The following is a 20967-nucleotide window of genomic DNA, read 5'->3' as shown; positions in this document are numbered from 1 at the left end:
AATACAATAAAATAATATACAATAAAATAAAAAGAGGTAGAAGCAGGTGGATCTTAAGGCCACTCTGGTCTTGGTCTTGTCCCAGGACAGCCAGAGAAACCCTGTCTCAGAAACCAAAATAAATAAAAGAGTCCCCGGGGGGAAAAGACTTTAATCTTTCAAAAGGAAAATAAGATCAACTAGGCTTCTTAAATAAGAGCCTCAAATTCAGAATCAATATAATGAAATACACGCTTAAATACATGAAAGGTATTTTATTATTTTCCTGTATGCCATCTTAATGAATATACCATGTACACTTTCTCAGCTGGCAAATGAGACACAAAGCAAGATCTCCTTGGCGCTCAGAGAACCAAGAGCAGTCAGTCACCTGTCCCTGGGAGGATTCAGTTTCTTACGCCGACTGTGATACCTTGAGAAGAGGAAAATATTGGAGGTAAGGTTATTCCAACAGTAATTAGTCACTCCAGGTAGATAGCTTAAATTTCTGCGATTATTTTCTATTTTTGTTAGAATTATCTGAAAAAGTCAGTAAAACTTTATATACAAGGGCATACTTCTCAGATATTTCTTAGTAATAAGCCACAATCCCCATTACAAAAATTATTTCCTTTCAGATCTTGAGAACAATTTTACAACCTAGATTAAAAACAAATGCTTATCTTTAAAGAAACTTTATATCATAAATATGTCCTATAAAAATTTTATTGATAATGCAATTATTTCCACTATAAAGGCTAACGTGGGTGTAGAAACACCCAGCAGTTATTTGAAAGCAAAGGGGGCATAGCAAACCCCCAAAATAAGAGTATGTCCTGTCTGTTTTGTGATTATTATGTCTAAACACAGAATGTATCTCATATATGTATTATATACATTTGGTTTGAAGTTTGAAGATAATTCTATATAATATTTTTAGTGTACTGTGACCCTTGAAAGTGAGTTAAGTACAGAATTCTCCACTTGTGGAATCAGGTCAGTGCTCTGAACCCTCTCAGAGCCAAGAATGGTGCCCGCTTTAATCCCAGCACTTGGGAGGCAGAGGCAGGGGGATCTCCATGTTTGAAGCCAGCCTGCGTCTACATAGCATGCACCACCACATGCAGCAGACAAATGTATTTCTAAACACAACTAACTTCTGGAAATTGAAATTTAAAATCCAATTCTGTCTGCAGTCACAACGAAAGGATTTTTTGAGATGAATGCATACATCGCGACCTATAACTGAGTTCAGAGCCGAGAGCAGCCGTACCCACGCGGGGTCCTACGTCCCCAGGGGCGTGAGGTGGGAAAGGCAGGTCTGAGGTTAATCTGGGGAACACAGCAAGACCTGCCTCAAGGATACCTGACACCTCAGCCTTGAAAACACACACATATAAAGTAACACTATATGGACTGAGCAGATTTTATTTTAATATTTAAGAATATATATATGTGTATATTTATATAAATCATATATCTGTAATGACAATTAAAGGACAAAGTCAGGAATTTGAATGAAAACAAGGATGGGAACAAGTGAGGTCTGTAGGGAGGAAGTGAAGGAGGAGATGGGAAGGTGAAAATGGTGTAATTCTTGTATAATATCACAAAAGAGCAAAACTATTAAAAACATAAACAAACAAACAAACAACAACCACAAACCAAGCCCCCCCCCCCAAAAAACACCACTACAAAAATGTTCTAACCAAGTGGTACTGGCGCATGCGTGCCTCGGATCCCAGCACTCGGGAGGCAGAAGCAGGTGGGTCTCTTGAGTTTGAGGCTAGCCTGGTCTACAGCGCAAGACCCAAGAAAACCAGGGCTGCACAGAGAAACCCTGTCTCTAAAGGGGAAACAAACAAACAAACAAACTTTTCCTAAAGACCTAAATAAATGGAAAAATGTATCATTTTCAGAGCTAGAAATACCTAATTACGTAAGGCATCAACGCGCCTGAAACTGGCCTGGAGACCACATGGTATCCTGTTTAAAATTCCAGTGGGCTTTTTAAGGAAAAACCTTTTTGGAGTTGCGCTGATTTCAAAATTTAGACATAAATACAAAGGCTAAGAAAACTTTGAGGAGAACAAAAGAGTTAGAGAGCTGGAGGCATCGCGAGGCGCATTTCCGGTCACGCAGACATACGTCCCGTCCCTAAAGCCCTACAGAGTAAAGGCCACCACACGTGTCAGCAGAGGACTTGAGCAAGTGGCTGGAGGCGGCGACGGTGGGTGATACATATATCATGGTATAAAACCTGTTCTGATGCGGTCACAAAGCTGTTTCCCAGGAAAGCTGGCTGGAGCTGGCACGGCACAAACCTGGGTGGGACAGAACGGGGTTGCCCCATGTTTACCTGCAGGGACTGGGCATGGATGGAATACGGAGATCTCCATTTTGTACCTTACACGCCTTTAAAAGCAACACTGTAATACCTCTAAAAACATTGAAAAAGAAGACTCTATAGCTCATTTTTAAATCATAGTAAGTCCAATTCTTTTGATTGCTATACTTTAAAAACTGTGAAATACTGAAAAATCAGTCTATATATTGCTTGAGACTGAAGGAAAAAATAGTTCAGTAATGTTCAGAAACAAATACTTCAATCAAAAATAGAGACGTAGACAGGACAGACCAGTGAGGAAAGGTGCCTGCCGTACAAGGCTGGCGACCTGAACTCCATCCTTGGAACCTACAGACATCATGCACAAATGCTAAGAATAAATAACATTTTGTGTTTATTTATATGTGTGTATACATACAGATAGATACTAAGCAAATACTTACTGGATGATCTGAAAGGACAATAATTCTAGGCTAGATGCTTTCTTTATGCATACCAACTAGCATCTGGGTTTTCTGCTGAGCTCTTTATTGGGAGAGGTATTGGGACAATCAATTCCGCCTAATTAAAGTCTGCTTATAATTCAAAGTGCTTCTCGATCCTGAGGGGTAAAGATATACTAGGAGATTACATTAATTAGCAGTCAAAAGCTAATTAGTAGCAATTAGATTAAAGTAAATTAAGATTAAACATAGGTAGATCCTAGATAACACGCTCTGAATGGTCTCCTTGCCTTTAGTCTTTCTCCTTCGAGTGAAACACAGTCAGGGGATTTTCACAACGTCAGTGACTTGGTTATGAACAATGTTTACAAAAGATTAAAGCAATCTGAATACGCAGGGGAGAAGCATGCCACAAAAGCCAGCAAGGGCATCGAGAAGGAGGCTGGAATTCAAGTTTCTGGATAATGTGCAAAAAGAAAAGGCTGGGAAGATAGCTCAGGCAGGGAAGAGTTTGCCTTGCTAGCCTGAGGGCCTGAGCTCAATCCCGAGAAGCCATGCAAACAGAGCTAACTGACACAGCACAGGACTGTACTCCCAGTCCTGAGGAGACAGACAGGGAAGACCCAGGTTTCCTGACCAGCCTAGTCTGGCTGGTGAGTTACAGGCCACTGAGAGATGGTCTTTAAACCTGAAGTTGGCCATACACCTCTCTGCATACAGCCCCCCAGATGGATGGATGGCTAGGTGGATAGGTGATAGACAGACAGAAAGATGGATGACAGACAGACAGACAAGACTCCTGACAGTTGTCCTCTGACACCCACTTATCAGTGTGGCATGCACCAACACATCCACACGCCTGTACACCACATAAACACTAATAATAAAGTGAGAACACTTTAAGTAAAACAGAAAATGAAGGAGGCCATGAATCATGTCTACACATCTAAGAACGTAATTAAAGACACAGTTACGGGACAGCTTCTTAATTTGCTTTCATGAACTCTAACTTAATAGTTACAAAGACAGGTGAAAAATCTAACAGTATGCATAAACAATATGAGAACTAAGAAATAAACATCAAAAATGGAGATTAAAACAGAAAAGAAGTCTAGCAGTGGAGGTGCACGCCTGTAATCCCAGCACGCGGGAGGCAGAGGCAGGTGGATTTCGGAGTTCGAGACCAGCCTGGTCTACAGAGTGAGTTCCAGGACAGCCAGGGTTATACAGAGAAACTGTGTCTCAAAACAAAACAGAAATTGGAAGACTGGAAGTTGGGAAGAAGCTGAGGGAAGATATGATCAACACATACATGTATGACATTATCAAATAAATATAAGGTTTTTACGTGGGTTATCCTACCCACAACTTGCTTATTCAAACGCAGTAAACATTACTTAAGGCACTTTTACATTTAAGACAGTAGAGACTGCTTGTCGGGGTTGGCCTGGAGCTGCTGTGTATTCAGAAGCTACACACTGTACCCCAAACCTGGCAGCCCGTGGACTGAGAACAAGAACACCAGCTTTGGCCGTGCAAACCTTGCCCCAATCCATTGGTCAGTAAAAGGCTAAAGCCTGTGACCTGGCGGTAGAGGGGGACGTTAGTTCCCTGGCTGGGAGTCCCAGTTGGAGAGGAAAGACAGGAAGAAGAGAGGCAAGCAGGCGGAGAGAAGAGACGGCCATGGGGTGGGTGCACTGTGAGCGCACAGCCGCGAGGGCCGGCCTGACGGAGTGGAACAGCCCAGGCGGGACATGGCGGGTGCTGTCTCGGGGATCCCCTCAGGGAAGCTGACGGAATAGAGAGCTGACACCTGCCCAGCTCTATGCTCCAAAGCTTATTATAAATCTAAAGGTCTCTCTGTCTTTTATTTGGCAACTATATGGTCTAAGTGGGGTAGAACAGAATCCTATAATAAACAGATAAAGCTAACAAGGAGCCGTAGCGTACCCAAATAATAATAACCACGGCATGTATTTGCCAGAAACTCTATTTTTTTTTCTTAGAAAACACACAAATACGTCACCTTTAGTCTGTAACCCAAGAAGGAAGCAGGAGGACTGTGACCAGCTCAAGAGATGCCTGGACTACAAAGGAGTTCTAGGCCAGTGTGGACTACAAAGAAACAATACCCTGTCTCAAAACAAAGCCCGCACAGCAAGGACCCACCCACCCGCCTGCAGTTCCTATAGAGTGCTAAGTGGGAGACTTCTTTACATGACGGAAAGAAACCAAAAATGTCTAACTTAAAGAAGTATTGCCAGGCGGTGGAGGATGGTGTACCTTTAATCCCAGCATTCCAGAGGCAGAAGAGGGCAGGTGGATCTGAGTTCTAGGTCAGCCTGTGGCAAAGCGGGTGTGTGTGTGATGAAAATGTATCTACTTTATGCCTGTGAGTGTTTGCCTACCTATGTCTGCGCCACACGGTACCTGGTGCCAGAAGAGGACCTCAGACCCTAGAACTGGAGCTACAGACAGCCATGAGCTGTCACGTGGAGACGTTGGGGACCCAACCCAGTGCTCTGTAAGAGCAGCCAGTGCTCTGAAGCTCGGAGCCATCTCTCCAGCCCCTCATTTAAAATAGTTTAAGAACAGTGACACTGAGGAAACGTTAAACCGTATATAGCACAATGGGTTGTATGTCATCTATACAATGACTATAAATAAAAAATGTCAAGAGTTTAGCTGGGCATAGGGACATACACCTTTAATTGTGAGGCAGAAGCCTGTGGATCTCTGTGAGGTTTAGGCCAACCTGGTCTACACAGAGCATTACAGGCAAGCCAGGGCTAACAGCTACACAGTGAGACCTTGTCTTTAGAGAAATCAAAAACTTGGACAGGCAAGATGATTCGGTTGGTAAAGGTGCTTTAACAAGTTGCATCTCTGTGAAGGAAATGGCGGAGGGAGGGCATCAAGACCTGCAAGCCGTCCACATGCTCAGCACAGCTCACACCCTCTCAGAAGAACAAGAACCTCACCAAGAAAGGCAGTATGAAGTCACAACCACAGGAGCCCTGTCACACTGAAGGACAGGGGAGAAAGGATTCCCTGAGGAGACCCTGAAACAGTAAACAGAGCCCAGGACCCAGAGTTTCCTCCAGGCTGTACAGGAGGAGCCACACCCTTCAGAGTCGGCATAATTAACAATGGGCTCATCTTCCTCACTTCCCCATTCATACTAATGGCACCACTACCCACTGAAACACCCCAGGCACAAATGCCCCCAACACTCCCTGCCCCCGTCCCTGGTTCCCTGTCACACACTTCTCAAAGCACAGCCTGTCGCCCTTCATAAAGCACCTGGACAGCTCCCGTTCCCCTTCCCACTCTCGGTGGCCACCTCTAAAGTCAGTCTTTGACTAGACTGTTGTAATGGCTTCCTAACAAGTCTCCCTGCCCCGTCTTTCCTTACATCACTTCGTCTCCTCAAGCGGATCCTTAAAAATGTTTTATGGGACAAATGTCGGACATGCAGGTCTGCGTTCTAACTCCGCAGCATGAAGTCCTCAGAGACCCTTCCTACGTCACAGAAGGCAGCTCCTGCAGGTGACAGTGGGAGCCTGGCACTTCCCCATGGTGGTGCGATCAAGAAGCAGAGAGCAGAGAGCAGGCAGGGCCCAGAGGACCTTCAGTCCCCAGAGGACCATCCCCACCGACACATTTGTCATACAGACCCTATCTTCTGATGGTTTTATGATCTCCCAACACACTATCGTCAATTAGGGACAATGGGGGACATTCCAGGATCTACCAGCATTCCATGCAGTCAGAGCGACTTGTGGTTTTCTCCATATTTTATCCGACATGCTAATCCTGCAAGGGGAGCTGTCATCATTTCTCATGTATATATCTGAACCACCTTTCTTTCTTTTTTTTTTTTTTGTAAGAACAGAGCTTGCTCAGACAAACAGAGACAACAGAGAACACTTCACAGTTTGATTTGGAAGAAGAAAGATATAAGAGAAGATTCTGGGCTAAGAATATAACTCCACGGAGCAACACACTGCCCTGCATGTGTGGGCCCTGGGGCTGATCCCTAGCACGGCAAGAAAAGAAATAAGGAGTTTGGGGTGAAGACTGGGACTATAGCTCAGAGTTCAAAGACTGCCTCTAATTCACAAGGCCCTGGGTTCAATTCCCAACAAACAAACAAAACAAAAACAAAGTAAACGAGTTTTTCTTTAAATAGGGCATGGGTGGTGAAATGGCTTAGTGGGAAAGGCCCTGGCCAGTCAGCCTCGACACCTAAGGTTCACCTCTGGAACCCATATGAAAGGTCATCGCCAATTCCCCAAGCTGTCCTCCAGCTGGCCCATGCTTCCCCACCCCAAACAAACAAATAAATGTAATAAAATTATATCTGAAAAGAGGATAAATAAATAAAGCAAACAAACAAACAAGTAAATTGAAGGGCCTGGGAGCTGGCTCAATCATTAATGTGTCTTCCGTGCAAGTATGAAGACCAGAGTTCAAATCCCAGCACCTCTGTAAAACACAGCCAGGATGGCAGTGGACACTTGGAATCCTAGAACTTAGGCTCAGTGCTCCAGAGCACTGGAGGTTCTGCTAGAGGACCTGGGTTCAACTCCCAGCACCCGCCTGATGGCTCACGACCATCTCTAACTTCCGTTCTAGGAGGTCCAATGCCCCCCTCTTCTCACCACCCGAGGCACTGCACACATGTGGTACACACACTTGTAAGTAGGCAAAGCATGTCTACATAAATGAAAATAAAACATAAATGAGCCGGGTGGTGGTGGTGCACGCCTGTAATCCCAACACTCTGGGAGGCAGAGTCAGGCAGATTTCTGAGTTTGAGGCCAGCCTGGTCTACCAGAGTGAGTTCCAGGACAGCCAGGGCTACGCAGAGAAACCCAGTCTCGAAAAAACCAAAATCAAAAAAAAAAAAAAAAAACCAAAAACAAAAAACAATAAAAAAAAACCAAAAACATAAATGAAAATAAATCTTTAAAGTAAGCAAATAGCGGGTGGGGGTAGAGAAAATCGTAAATGAAGGTAAAGAGTGACTGAGGAGACCACACAGCATTCATCTCTGGCTTCTATGTGCACTGCACGCACACCAGCTCACACTCACACTCACACACACACACACACACACACACACACACACACAGAGCAAGACTAAAGCACAGTCAGACCCGGGTAAGAGGAACACAGTGTGCTGGGCAGTGCTGGCACACCTTCAGCACCTGGAGATGGAAGCACACAAATCTCTGAGTTCAAGGCCAGCCTGGTCTACACAGTGAGTTCCAGGACAGTCAGGGCTATATAGTAAGACCCTGTCTCGAAATGCAAAAAGAAAGAAAGGAAGGAAGGAAGGAGGGAAGGAGGGAAGGAGGGAAGGAGGGAAGGAGGGAAGGGAAGGAGAATGACACTAGGTGAGCACTGTAAACACAAAGGCAAGGGGTTTTTAAAGGAATTAAGGACAATATTACTGACCAATCAGATCGCGCACAACTGGGGCGAAGGGGTAATGTAATAATTCAAAACTCTGTTAGAAATGGATAAAGTGTGTCTGGGGAGAAGGCTCGGAGGTTAGGAGCACTTGCTCCTCCTGTGGAGAACACAGGTCCTGCTGCCAGTGGCCACAGGGTGGCCCCAGTCCCAGGGGATCTGGTGTGCTCAGGCCTCCGGGGGCAAACACACACCACACATGTAGTGTACTTACACAGATGCAAATCACTCATACACGGAAGGTAAGGAAATAAATAAATCTTCGCAGTACAGAAATGGACAAAGTGCTCAGAATAAGGCCAGTTATTATCAGGAAGGAAATGAAAAAGCCATAAGGACCAGCTCAGACTAGGAGAATATCTGAAAAGCTTGCATTAATAAAAATAAAGTGCTAGTTTGTTTTAACCCCAGGCTATGCAGTCTGAGAAGTACACCTTCGCACACTTGTGTCAGTGTTCCCACACACAGCACCACTGCAGATGTTGTTATTGCAAAGGCAGAAGTGAGCATGTGCGGTGGGTGGGGCTGATGGACAGCACGTGCGGTGGGTGGGGCTGACTGACGGACAGACGAACAGACAGATGAACTTACTGTCCGTGCGGGTACCAGCGGTGCTTCGTGGTGAAGAAGACCTTGCTCAGTTGTTCTATCATGGGCCCTTGCTCCAAGTGCTTGCTCTTTCCTTCTAACTTGGTCTTCAGTATCTGCTCGTGAGTTTCCTCATTGTTGTGCAGAAGATCTGGTTGAGGGATGGGCTAAGGAATAAGCAAATTACAAACGATGAAGTGTAGAAACATAAGCCGGGAACTGCCTGCCTTTGTGATCAAACAGCGGCCACCCTCAGCCATCCATCCCACGGCCATCCCTCCCTCCCACAGCCATCCATCCATCCCGCGGCCATCCATCCCACAGCCATCCATCCCACAGGTAGGGCAGGTCACCAAAACACCTTCAGGTGGCTGAGCTATTCAAGTCAGAAAGACTCATCTACCCGCAAAGCATTTTAGGTTCATTTTCCAATAATAAAAGTTCTTACTCAATTATTTTACCTCATTGATAAGGTACTTGTTATTTTTATTTCTATTTCTCCAACATATATACTGGGGCCCATATCTTTTTTTTTTTAACTTGCAATGCAAGGTTAAACTTGAAAGGCAGTTTACCTCACATATTATTAAGAAAAGAACAATGAAAAATATATAACAGACCTGTGGGGGGGGGGGGGGGGGTTGAGTAAGAATGGCCACCACACGCTCCCATGTCTGACTGGTCGGTTCCCAATTGGAACTATTTGGGAAGGACTAGGACGTGTGTCACTAGAGGTGGCCTTTAAGGCTTCAAAAGCCCATGCCAGACCCAGTCTCCCTCTCCGCCTGTGGATTAGATATAAACTCTTAGCAACTGCGCCAGTATCAGGCCTGCCTACCTGCCGCCATGCTTCCCGCCGTGATGGACGAACCCTGTGAAACTGTAAGCAAGCCCCCAACTAAATGATTTCTTTTATAAAGCTGCCTGGGTCTCGGGTCCTGCAGTTAAGTCCTTACTTCCCTCTGTGAAATCGGGAGGAACAGCCCTCTCATAGGGTGGGTGCAGATCGAGCGATGGTAGTGTAGCAGGCTTGCGGTCCCTCAAATTCCTACAGATTCCAGCAGATGGTAGTTACTGGCATTTCCCTTAGAGCCCCCACAGGACTCAAGCGCTAGAAGTATATTGTAAAGAAGTACTCCTTAGACCATCAAAACTCTTAAAGACCGACTCTTATACAAAGCTGAATATTAGTCACTGTAAATGACAATCCCTGAAAGGCTCTGGTGAACACAGCATTATAGCTGTAAAAGCTGTCAGAATCTAAACGTAGACACAACAAAAGCGTATTCACATCAGGCTGGGGACTCTGAGAAGTCCTCACATTCATATCTGACAGCAAGAACTAACAGCGACTCACTCGAAACCACAACCCTGCACAAAGTCCACTGCAATTATACACCAACTGCCCAGCAAGTGCCTGGTTGGCCTGGAGCTACAGCCGCCCTTGTCACTGGTTCCTGTGAGGAGGAACTGCTGTGGAAAACAGCTCCCATAATCCCCTTCAGCTAGCCTTCAGAAATGCCCCCTTGTTCCGACGTACTGAGTACAGCAGGGCTAACTTCCTCAGTGTGGTGCTTGCAAAGACACTGTATCTACCTCTGCTGCTACTTGGCTGAAGGACCCGTGAATAAGCCTTTCTCTCTCAGGTTTTGACAATTTTTGCTAACAGTCTAATGTTTTAAGGCAGGCATGCTGACACTCAGCTATGGTCGCAACACTCGGACGGCTCAGGCAGATGACTGCCATTAATTCAAGGACATTCTCAGTTACAGAATGAGTTCTAGGATAGCCCGGATAACAAAGAGATCCAGCCTGGGCTACAGTGAGACTTTGCCTTAAAAAACTTACCAACAGCTTGTTTGTTGTTTTTTCAAGACAGGGTTTCTCTGTGTAGCCCTGGCTGTCCTCTAACACCTGGAGACTAGATTGGCCTCAAGCTCACAGAGATCACCTGCCTCTGCCTCCTGAACTGTAGGATTAAAGGTGTATGCCACCGTAGCCTGACTAGACTTCCCCACTTTAAAAAAAAAATTTATTTTGTAAATATTAAAAAGAAGGTGTCTGGGGTCAGCAAGACACCGGTAGATAAACGTGCTTGCTGAGAAAGCCTGGCAGCCTGCGTTTGATTCCTGGTACCCACATGAGAGAGAGAGAGAGAGAAAGAGAAAGAGAGAGAGAGAGAGAGAGAGAGAGAGAGAGAACTGTGTCTACAAGTCATCCTCTGGCCCCACACTCATACCGTGTGTCTAAATCACTGTTCTATTGCTGTGAATAGACCCCACTGCACGGCCGCTCTTACAGAGGAAAGCATTTAACTGGGGCTGGCTTACAGTTCCAGAAGTTTAGTCTATTATCTTCATGGTGGGAAGGACAGCAGCGTGCAGGCAGCAGCTGGAGAAAGAGCTGACAGACAGTTCAACATCCAGACCCAAAGGCAACAGGCAGAGAAAGACACTGGGACTGGCTAGGGTTTTAGAAACCTCTAAACCCACCCCTGTGGTTTCCTCCAACAAAACCACGCCCCCTGACCCCTCTCAAGTAGCCCCACTTCCTAATGGCCACATATTCAAATATATGCATCTTCCAGACCAGTATTTGGGTCTTTGAAATGGTCACACACACTAATGTACAGATGCTTAAAAGTTAAAAAGATTATCAGAATCAACAGCACAAAAGCTATAAAACAATGCTCTAAAATTCAAGTCTTGCATGATATATAGTAGTATTAGAGTATTAGATATATAATATATTTTACAGGCTTATTTTATGCCCGAGTCTGATACTGGGGATTCAACCCAAAGCCTCACAAATACTTGATGAGTGCTCTACCAATCTCCTAGGTTCACAAAACTTTAAAAAATTTAAATCTTAAACAAGGTCATGCTAAGATGAAACTGAAATCCTTCTGCTTTAAGCCAAGTGGTTGGGATTGCAGGGTCTCTGCCACAAAGTCGAGTTTTCATCAGATTTCTTAGGTCAGAAAAATGGTGTCCTAATTTCCCTTAAATAGTCCCTTGACCAAGAAACTTTTTAGGAAAGAAGATAAAAAGTAAGAAGGAAAAATCAAAACAGTTCACTAGAAAAGCTCAGAGACTGGACCCGAATGAAGGCTCTCCGCCCAAGGCCCCCACGTACTTTGGTGTGCTCGTAGGGGATGTCCACAGAGGGGTGGAAGCACACTATCGTCCTGCCGTCAGAGGTCAACGCGAGCTCCACTGTGCTGAAAGGGAAATGTTTTAGAAACACCGTTAAACTGGACTCAAAGGAGCTTGGTTATTTTTAGGTCTGGTTCTGTTTTTTGTGACAAGGTCTCATTCTGTAGCCCTGACAGTTCTAGAACTCACTATGTAGCCCACACTGGCCTCCAAAGCTTGGCAATCCTCCTGCCTCTGCCTCCAAAGTGACGGGATTAACAGACACACACCATCCTATCTAGCAGAATAACTTTTGTTTTAAGATATTATTTCATGTGTCTCAGGCTGGTTTCGAACTTACTATGTAGCCAAGGATGACCTTAAACTCTTAATCCTCCTGACTCTTGTCTCCCATTAAGAGTACAGGTATGCCCAGCTAGAATAATTACTCTTAATGAGAAAATTAATTAGAAAGCACCCCACGTGCTACACTGTGAGCTAAGCCTCTAGCTGCTGGAGACCAGCAAGAGCAACACAGCCCTGAAACCCTGGCAGTGGTACAGGCTCCACCCCCATGCAGCAGTGTGCTAATGTGGTTCAGGACACAGTTAGCCACAGGAGCCAGTGCAGTCCCCAAGCACATGGCTGCATATGCCACCAAGGGACAAACTGAGAGCTTCTGGGATGACTTTATAAAGCCATGGACACATCTGCCATACAATCCAGTCCACCTTGGGAGTTCCATATTATAGCAGAGGTTGGCAGTCTACAGGCTGGAGCATTTTCAGGAAGCTTTCTAAGAGAGACCCCAGCCCTAAAGCCCAGATTTCAAGATGCTACTTTAAGCTGGGTGCATTGGCACACATCTTTAGTTCCAGCACTCGAGAGGCAGAAGCAGACAGGTTTCTGAGTTTGAGACCAGCCTGGTCTACAGAGGGAGTTAAACGCTGTCCCAGAAAAAAACAAACAAAACTCAACAACAACAAAAAAAAGAATAAAAACAAAACAAGAAAGCTGCTACTTCAAACTTAAGACAGACTATTCTAGACAAAGAAGAAAAACAAAGAAAAAATACTGAAAAGAGTTACTGAACTTTTTAGCCTAATTGAAATGTTAACTGGCGGGGCTGGGGAGATGGCTCAGCGGTTAAGAGTGCCGAATTCAAAACCCAGCAACCACATGATGGCTCACAACCGTCCATAATGAAATCTGATGCCCTTTTCTGGGGTATCTGAAGACAGTTACGGAGCAAGCAGGGCTGGAGTGAGAAGCTACCGTGTACTTACATATAATAAATAAATTAAAAATAAGAGAAACAAATTACATATAAAAAAAAGAAATGTTAACTGGGTCTAATCTGGTCTACAGAGTGAGTTCCAGAACAGTTGGAGCTACACAGAGAAACCCTGTCTTGAAAAACAAAACAAAACAAAACAAAACAAAAGACCATAGCAGAATATGTCAGCTTAACCACCATAAAAAGATAAACAGTAATGAGACCACAAATTGTATTACATCTGCATTGCATGGTTTCACTCTGATTTTATCACTGAATTCTAAACATTGATACATTGATTTTACTACTGAATTCTTTTTTTTTTTTTTTTTTTTGATTTTGGTTTTTTCGAGACAGGGTTTCTCTATGTAGCCTTGGCTGGCCTCGAGCTCACTTTGTAGACCAGGCTGGCCTCAAACTCAGAAATCCATCTGCCTCTGCCTCCCAGAGTGCTGGGATTACAGGCGTGTGCCACCACCGCCCAGCCTTACTACTGAATTCTAAACATAACTATAATAACATTTCTACTATCAAGTTTTATTTACTTATCTGTTAGTTTGTTTCTGTCACAAAGGTCTCACTTTGTGCCTCTAGCTAACCTGGACCTCACAGGGCCTCACCTGCATCTGCCTCCCCAGTGCTGGGAATTAAGCGCACCACCAGGTCCAGCCCACATGAGCATTTAAACATTAAGATTTATTTCCTGTATTTTATGTGTATGAACGTTTTGCCTGCACGTATGTGCCTCACGGCGTTCCCAGTGTCCTCGGAGATGAGAAGACGGTCCTTGGAACTGCTCTGTGAATGAGCTTTGAGTCGTCAGGTGGGTGCCGGCAAGAGCGAGAACAGCACACACTTCAGACCTCGGCGCCATCTCTCCACCGCCACTCCTTCTGGAGTAGCTCAGCTGGGTTGTCCAGGCTGGCTTTGAACCCAGGATCCTCTCTCTTCAGCTTTCCACACGCTGGGATAATCACAACTGGCTTTAGGAAGTTTTACATAACATCACGCAATGTGTTCAGGTTGAAAAATATGGGGCTGGAGAGATGGCTCAACGGTTAAGAGCACTGACTTCCGAAGGTCCTGAGTTCAAATCCCAGCAACCACATGGTGGCTCACAACCATCCATAATGAGATCTGACGCCTTCTTCTGGGATATTTAAAGACAGCTACAGTGTACTTACATATAATAAATAAATAAATAAATAAATAAATAAATAAATACATGAAAAATATATCTAATCTAATTTCATCACTACCTACTTAGTACTCATGAAACGTACAATTAGAACTAGTGTCAAAAAACAAAGTATGGCCGGGCGGTGGTGGCGCACGCCTGTAATCCCAGCACTCTGGGAGGCAGAGGCAGGTGGATTTCTGAGTTGGAGGCCAGCCTGGTCTACAGAGTGAGTTCCAGGACAGCCAGGACTACACAGAGAAACCCTGTCTCGGAAAAACAAAACAAAACAAAACAAAACAAAACAAAACAAAACAAAACAAAAAAACAACAACAAAAAAAACAAAACAAAGTATGACCTGGAGAGATAGCTTGTTGCTCTTGCAAAGGACCCAGTACCCACACAGTGGCTAACAAGAAAGTCAGTAGTGCTAGTTCCAGGAGACCTGACACTGTCTCCTGACCTCCCCAGACCTCAGGAACACACATGGTACACATACATACATGCAGGCAAAACAACTCACACACATAATACATTAAAAAGAAAATATAAAAATGACGAGCATGGTACCATATGTATAAATAAGCTCTGGGAGGAGAAGCGGGAATCCAAGGCCAGACTCAACCATGTAGAGAGTTTGAGTCTACCTGCGCTGGTTTTTGCTTTTTGGCTTTTTGGTTTGTTTTTTTTCTTGTCTGTTTATTTTTTTACTTACTAAAATATGCAATAAAACATACATGATTTAAGAAAACATATTGTAGCCAGGCGGTGGTGGCGCACGCCTTTAATCCCAGCCCTCGGAGGCAGAGGCAGGTGGATTTCTGAGTTCGAGGCCAGCCTGGTCTACAGAGTGAGTTCCAGGACAGCCAGGGCTACACAGAGAAACCCTATCTTGAAAAACCAAAAAAAAAAAAAAGAAAAGAAAAAAAAAAAGAAAACATATTGTATTTTTTCTGTACATCTACTCTGCTGCAAAATAAAAATAAAAATGAACGCATTGTATACTCTTCTCCATTCTTAGAATAGTGGCTCAGCTGAGCAAATACCAAACAAATAGTGTGAATTCAACAGTGCGACCTGGAATTATTCAGTGTCAGACTAAAGACAGACAGACAGATATAAGCCCTAATATAGAACTATAAAAGCAAATTAATTTTTGCAAAAAAATTAAAGCCTGCCTCAGAAAGAAAAACAGCAAGTCTATTATAACAGACGTTAGCATCCACTGCAACACAACAGTAATTGTTTTTATCTGAAATGTGCACAATTCGGATACCGCAGAAAGAAGACGATTGTAAAAACAAAATTAAAGACAGAATAAACAGGACAGGAAGCATAAAATCACTGCGGACCCAGCAAAGACTGCGATGTCGATTCTCATGCGTACCAGTTGTAGTCATCCGGAAGAGAAGAATATGTGGATTTGTGACAAGCGCTAGATAAAGCTCCATCTGCAAAGACCCAGAGTAAAATAGTTAGTTCCCCTGAGCACAAAGGTAACTCTGCACGTCAACCAGTACGGCTCTTCTGTTTTCTGTTGGTTTACAGAGATGGGGAGGAGGGAAAGGGGTCTACGGGGGAAGGGGGAGGGAAACAGGAGGCGGGCGAAGGGCGGGATATCCCACATCTTCTCTCATGCAGAAGGAAATCTAGACTTAGATACACGTACAAATATGTGACACAAAAGCAAGAGGGGGGTTGTTGAGGGGAGCAAAGGGGAGAAGGCAATGGAGTGAGGGAAGGAGTTACAAGGATAACACACAAAAATGTCAACCAAAGGGGGTGTGGCCTTTTGGGGTTTTGGTTGTTTGGTTCAGGTTTGTTTTGTTTGTTTGTTTCCTTTGGTTTTGCAAGACAGGGTTTCTCAGTGTAGCCTTGGCTGTCCTAGAACCAGCTCTGCAGACCAGGCTGGCCTTACTCTCAGAGACCCACCTGCCTCTGCCTCCCCAGTGCTGGGATTAAAGGTGTGCTCCACACCATCCAGTGGACAGCACTGTATTCAATGTTGCCTAGAAGAATAACTCTATAAAATAACTCCTAGAAGAATAACTCTGCCTTTTGCCCCAGCACTTGGGAGGCACAGGAAGGCGGATTTCTGAGTTCAAGGCCTGGGATACACAGAGAAACCCTGTCTTGAAAAACCAAAAGAGAGAGAGAGAGAGAGAGAGAGAGAGAGAGAGAGAGAGAGAGAGAGAGAGATTTGAAGTAAAAAGCATTAGAGCAATTTTATCTGCTATTATTAGTATTTTGTGATAATCTCACTATGTTGTCCTAGTTAGGCTGGCCTCAAACACACAAAGATCCTCCTGCCTCCGGAGTACTGGGATTAAAGGTGCACAACCACACACAGCTCATTACAGTAACTCTTTTTTTTTTTTTTTCAAGACAGGGTTTCTCTGTGTAGCCTTGGCTGTCCTGAAACTTGCTATGTAGAGCAGGCTGGCTTCAAATTCAAGAAATCTGTCTGCTTCTGCCTCCCGAGCGCTAGGATTAAAGGCATGCACAGATAATCAAAACTTAAATGTGTATAGTTCTTACTTTAGTTTATGGCTACAATCTTTAGCAATATTCTGTGCTCATGAATTAATTTTAAGGTGGGCACTGGTGGCACGTGCCTTTAATCCCAGCCCTCAGAGGTAGGGGCAGGTAGATCTCACAGAAAAATAGGATGTGATTAACAAAATACTGTTCAGAGCTTTAAAAATGAGGATTAGGGGAGCAAGGGATCATGGGACAGAATTTTAAATCTGCATGTCTGTCTGTGGAACTGGTTCCCTCATTCTATCATGTGGGCTCCAGAGATGGAACTCAGGTCATCATGCTTGGTGGCAAGGTGAGAGAAAGATCCCTGCTACCTAGCCTCCTGGTTCCCTCAGAGAGCCCAGCCCCAGGGTGCTGAAGTCAGACCCCCACACAGCCAGTAGTCTCCACAGGAGTCAATGTGCAAACTGCTTCTCTGGGCCTCTTCCCTAAGAAAAGCTTTTTCTGTCCAGTTCATCCACGGCTGCTGGACAACCACATCCATCCCTCTTACACACGCGGGAGATGTAGAAATGTCTGACTAACTGATAGGAGTGGCTGGGAGGGCCAGAATGTTCAGTCAGCTGTGAGCTAACTTAAACTGTTCCACTTCAGTCTTCCTGAGGTTCTGTGACTAACCTCCCTTGTCTACTCAGCTTCTATTACTGAAGGGAGACTATTAGTTTTGAAGTTTTATGTGAAAAAGGATGTGGCAAAACAAACCCTACAATTGAAAGAGAAAGTACAAAGAGCATCAAGGAAAAGCCCTCTCTGTGAGGGACACTAAAACTCTTACACACAACCGACATTGGACATGGAGTTTTACGGGGGTTTTTAAAGCTTATGATGTCATTTGAACTCATAACTTACTTAAGGACAAAAAAGGATGACAGAGAAGGTATGACTAAGGTCATGTGACAGAAGACTCTAAAGTGGGATCAGGTAAATTCCAACACTGTTTTAAAAAGGAGTTCAGTGAATGTACTGGCTGGTTTTGTATGTCAACTTGACACAGGCTGGAGTTATCACAGAGAAAGGAGCTTCAGTTGGGGAAGTGCCTCCATGAGATCCAGCTGTGGGGCATTTTCTCAATTAGTGATCAAGTGGGGAGGGCTCCTTGTGGGTGATGCCATCCCTGGGCTGGTATTCTTGGGTTCTATAAGAGAGCAGGCTGAGCAAGCCAGGGGAAGCAAGTCAGTAACATCCCTCCATGACCTTTGCATCAGCTCCTGCTTCCTGACCTGCTTGAGTTCCAGTCCTGACTTCCTTTGGTGATGAACAGCAATGTGGAAGTATAAGCTGAATAAACCCTTTCCTCTCCAACTTGCTTCTTGGTGATGATGTTTGTGCAGGAATAGAAACCCTGACTAAGACAGTGAGCAAAACAGGTTTGTCTTTCCTCAAACGACCCCAAGGAACCTATTTATTGTTTTGGGGAGGCAGAGTGTGAAAGCAGCTAGCTGTGATAAGCAGGAATTTCACATTTACTTATTTATGAGCCAATACATCAAGCACATATTATAGACTTTCAGGAAAAATGATCCTTACAGAGGAAGCACATTTATTTGTTTAATGGCCACATCCACAAGGGAAAAAAACCTTGTAAAATATTAACAGTGATTATCCTTGGAAGATGGGGCTGTGGACTGTCTTCTTATGGTGTAAAATGTAGTGAGTATAAATGAAGGGGAAAGCCACTCTCTACCAATTCACCTAAATCCTTCCTGTATCTTAATGATAACCAATGACCAGCCGAGATCTTTAACTCAGCATTTATGCGCACACATGCACACACACACACCACCACCACCACCACCACCACCACCATCCTTTTAGCCCACAACAGGATCATTCTCTGATAAATCAGGTTTTCTTCTTTCTCTATTTGGTGATCTTCCCATGTTGATAACAGCTGTATGGTATTCATAGTTAAGATGGAGCATAACTTATTAATTCCCCTTTTGACTCACACTTAATTTTTGTCCCCTTTTTATGATTGCATGTAGAAGGCATAGAGAATAATCAAATACTCTAAATATTCTATATTTGAAAAACCACAAAACATGTTTAAGCATTAAAAAAAAGTCTTACTTACTTTGGATTGGAAATAAATGCTTCCAGATGGTTCTGTTTGATCTCGCCCATTTTACTGCCGCCGCCATGATCCTTAGCAAGTGACTTGAAAAAAATGGTATTGCGAAGAGAAACTGCCTCTAAAACCTGTAGCTAGGCACACAGATTAAGAGAGAAAGAAAATCAGCTACAAAGGTAAAGTTCAACACTACATCAAGATAGGAACTATTAGCGAGTGCTAATCACTTGAAATCAAGGCTTTGAAACTTGGTCATCCCAATTTAACAACAGGAAAAAATCACTGACATCAGAATATGAGAAACCGAGCAACTTTGTCCACTATCATTTCTTGTAAGTGCAACTTTCTCTTCACTTACTGAGTGCTCATTAAACAATTACTTAGAAAGTCATTCACACATTAATACACACTGCAAACTCTTCCTCAAACGCTAGTGAGTCTACACACTAACTCCCAAGTCCCAACCTTCGGAACCTATCACTTACAGTAATACTGTTACTGATCAAATATTCAACATGACTTATCCATGAAAAACTTAAGCGGAACCCGATGTCACCATCTCATCTTCTGTCACATAACATTTAAAGATTTTGGTGTTGCTCACTTACAAACTGGAAGATCTAAGGCAAGTCATTAACTAAACGACCTTCCGGTTCTTCAGTGGTAAACTTCGAGAAGCAACCACAAATTTCATGAGACGTTGTAAAGAAACGGTATACAATTACTCTGCCCCTATTCTCTATTGGTCTCAGTGACCCTCTATAGGCAGGAAAGGGATTAGGACAGGAGCTCTCTTTATGTGCACACTGATGCCAGACATCCTACACTGCGAATTGCAAACACCCTGAGTTCATTCTGGCTATTTATGCCTAGCAGGCCACTTTCTTAATATTCTGTTCTCTTTCAGACAGTTGATTAGGAACGAAGACGAAGAGAAGTCAAATGCTTTATTATTTTAGTAGTTCACTGTTTAACTGGTGGCATGCATGGGAAGAAAACCCGCTTCTTTTAAGTCTAAAATCAAAACGTTTGAGAGGGACATTCCTCTACTCGATGTTAGCATACCCAGGGAGAGTCAAACTAGAGCTCCAAAGAGAGACTTTCCAGGATGAGCCCCTTGGCACCGAATTCAGTTCTAAATCAAACACCCCGGCGGGTCTGAAGTTTGACACTTCAGGAACACAGGGACTACCACCCAGGAGCCGGTTTGAAGACTTGAATCAGGAAGAGTCTCAGGAGTCGGAAGGTCAACTTGGTGCAGGCTGACGGCCGCCTGCACGCAGCGGTGTGCTGTAGGGAGAGCGCAACCACTCGCCTGCCCTTCTGCTGGATGGAGCCTGCGGCCAGCGGCAGACAGAAAAGCCCTCAATGCCTACGGACAAGCCTTCCAGGCCTGTCCCGGAAAAGGAGAGGGCAGCGGTACCTCCACAGCTACTCACCGCGCGCTCGCCATCTTGCTTCAATCTGGGTCCTAAAGGTGCCGTTCAGCGCGCTCTACAGGCCCGCGAGGCACTCTGGGAGTTGTAGTCTCTGCCGGGAAAGTAGCCCCGGTTGCAGAAGGAAGGCGGGGCGGGCAGCTGTGGCCATGCTGCATTTGTTGTGGCCCCTTGGGCTCAGGATTACCGAAGGTGCTCAGACAACAAAATAGCTACCGTCCCGATTTTAGTAGCAGGAACTACTTAAAATAACATCAAAAACAATTTTATACCTTATACCGGGAGCTTGAAGGCTAGTCAACATACAGGAGAGGAAAGACTGATAGAGCAGATTGGAAAGTTCTGGTATTGGTGGGAATGAATTCCATTCAGGAGTTGTTGATTTGGGGAGTCACCTGAGACACACAAGTGGTGATATAATGAAGCAGGCTGGTAGAGAGATTTGTTTAGAGAGTAAAGGTTGGCCTACATAGAAGTCTAAAGCCATGGAAATGAG

The 20967-nt window shown here is 44.4% G+C and overlaps 1 protein-coding gene across 3 annotated transcripts; it reads right to left on the bottom strand.

The window, feature by feature from the left end:
* Positions 1–239: 239 nt before the first annotated feature.
* On the bottom strand, positions 240–20541 carry Mrpl42 (mitochondrial ribosomal protein L42). 3 transcript variants are annotated; one of them, XM_052165567.1, is made up of 6 exons: positions 20475–20541; positions 19039–19169; positions 15811–15874; positions 11971–12055; positions 8839–9002; positions 240–412 (listed from the first exon to the last, which is right to left on the bottom strand). In XM_052165567.1, the coding sequence occupies exons 2-6, from the start codon at positions 19103–19105 to the stop codon at positions 367–369; spliced, it is 426 nt and encodes a 141-aa protein (XP_052021527.1). In that variant the 5' UTR covers positions 19106–19169; positions 20475–20541; the 3' UTR covers positions 240–366. The 3 variants fall into 3 exon arrangements, with proteins under 3 accessions (XP_052021527.1, XP_052021528.1, XP_052021526.1); XM_052165568.1 differs by having other exon boundaries at positions 19039–19163; positions 20475–20531; XM_052165566.1 differs by lacking the exon at positions 20475–20541 and adding an exon at positions 20101–20115.
* Between the last annotated feature and the right edge of the window lie 426 nt (positions 20542–20967).

The sequence above is a fragment of the Apodemus sylvaticus genome, chromosome 20 (genome assembly GCF_947179515.1).
Source record: "Apodemus sylvaticus chromosome 20, mApoSyl1.1, whole genome shotgun sequence".
Taxonomy (NCBI): Eukaryota; Metazoa; Chordata; class Mammalia; order Rodentia; family Muridae; genus Apodemus; species Apodemus sylvaticus.
Note: the sequence above shows the minus strand (reverse complement) of the source record. Positions and strands in the feature narration are given on the sequence as shown.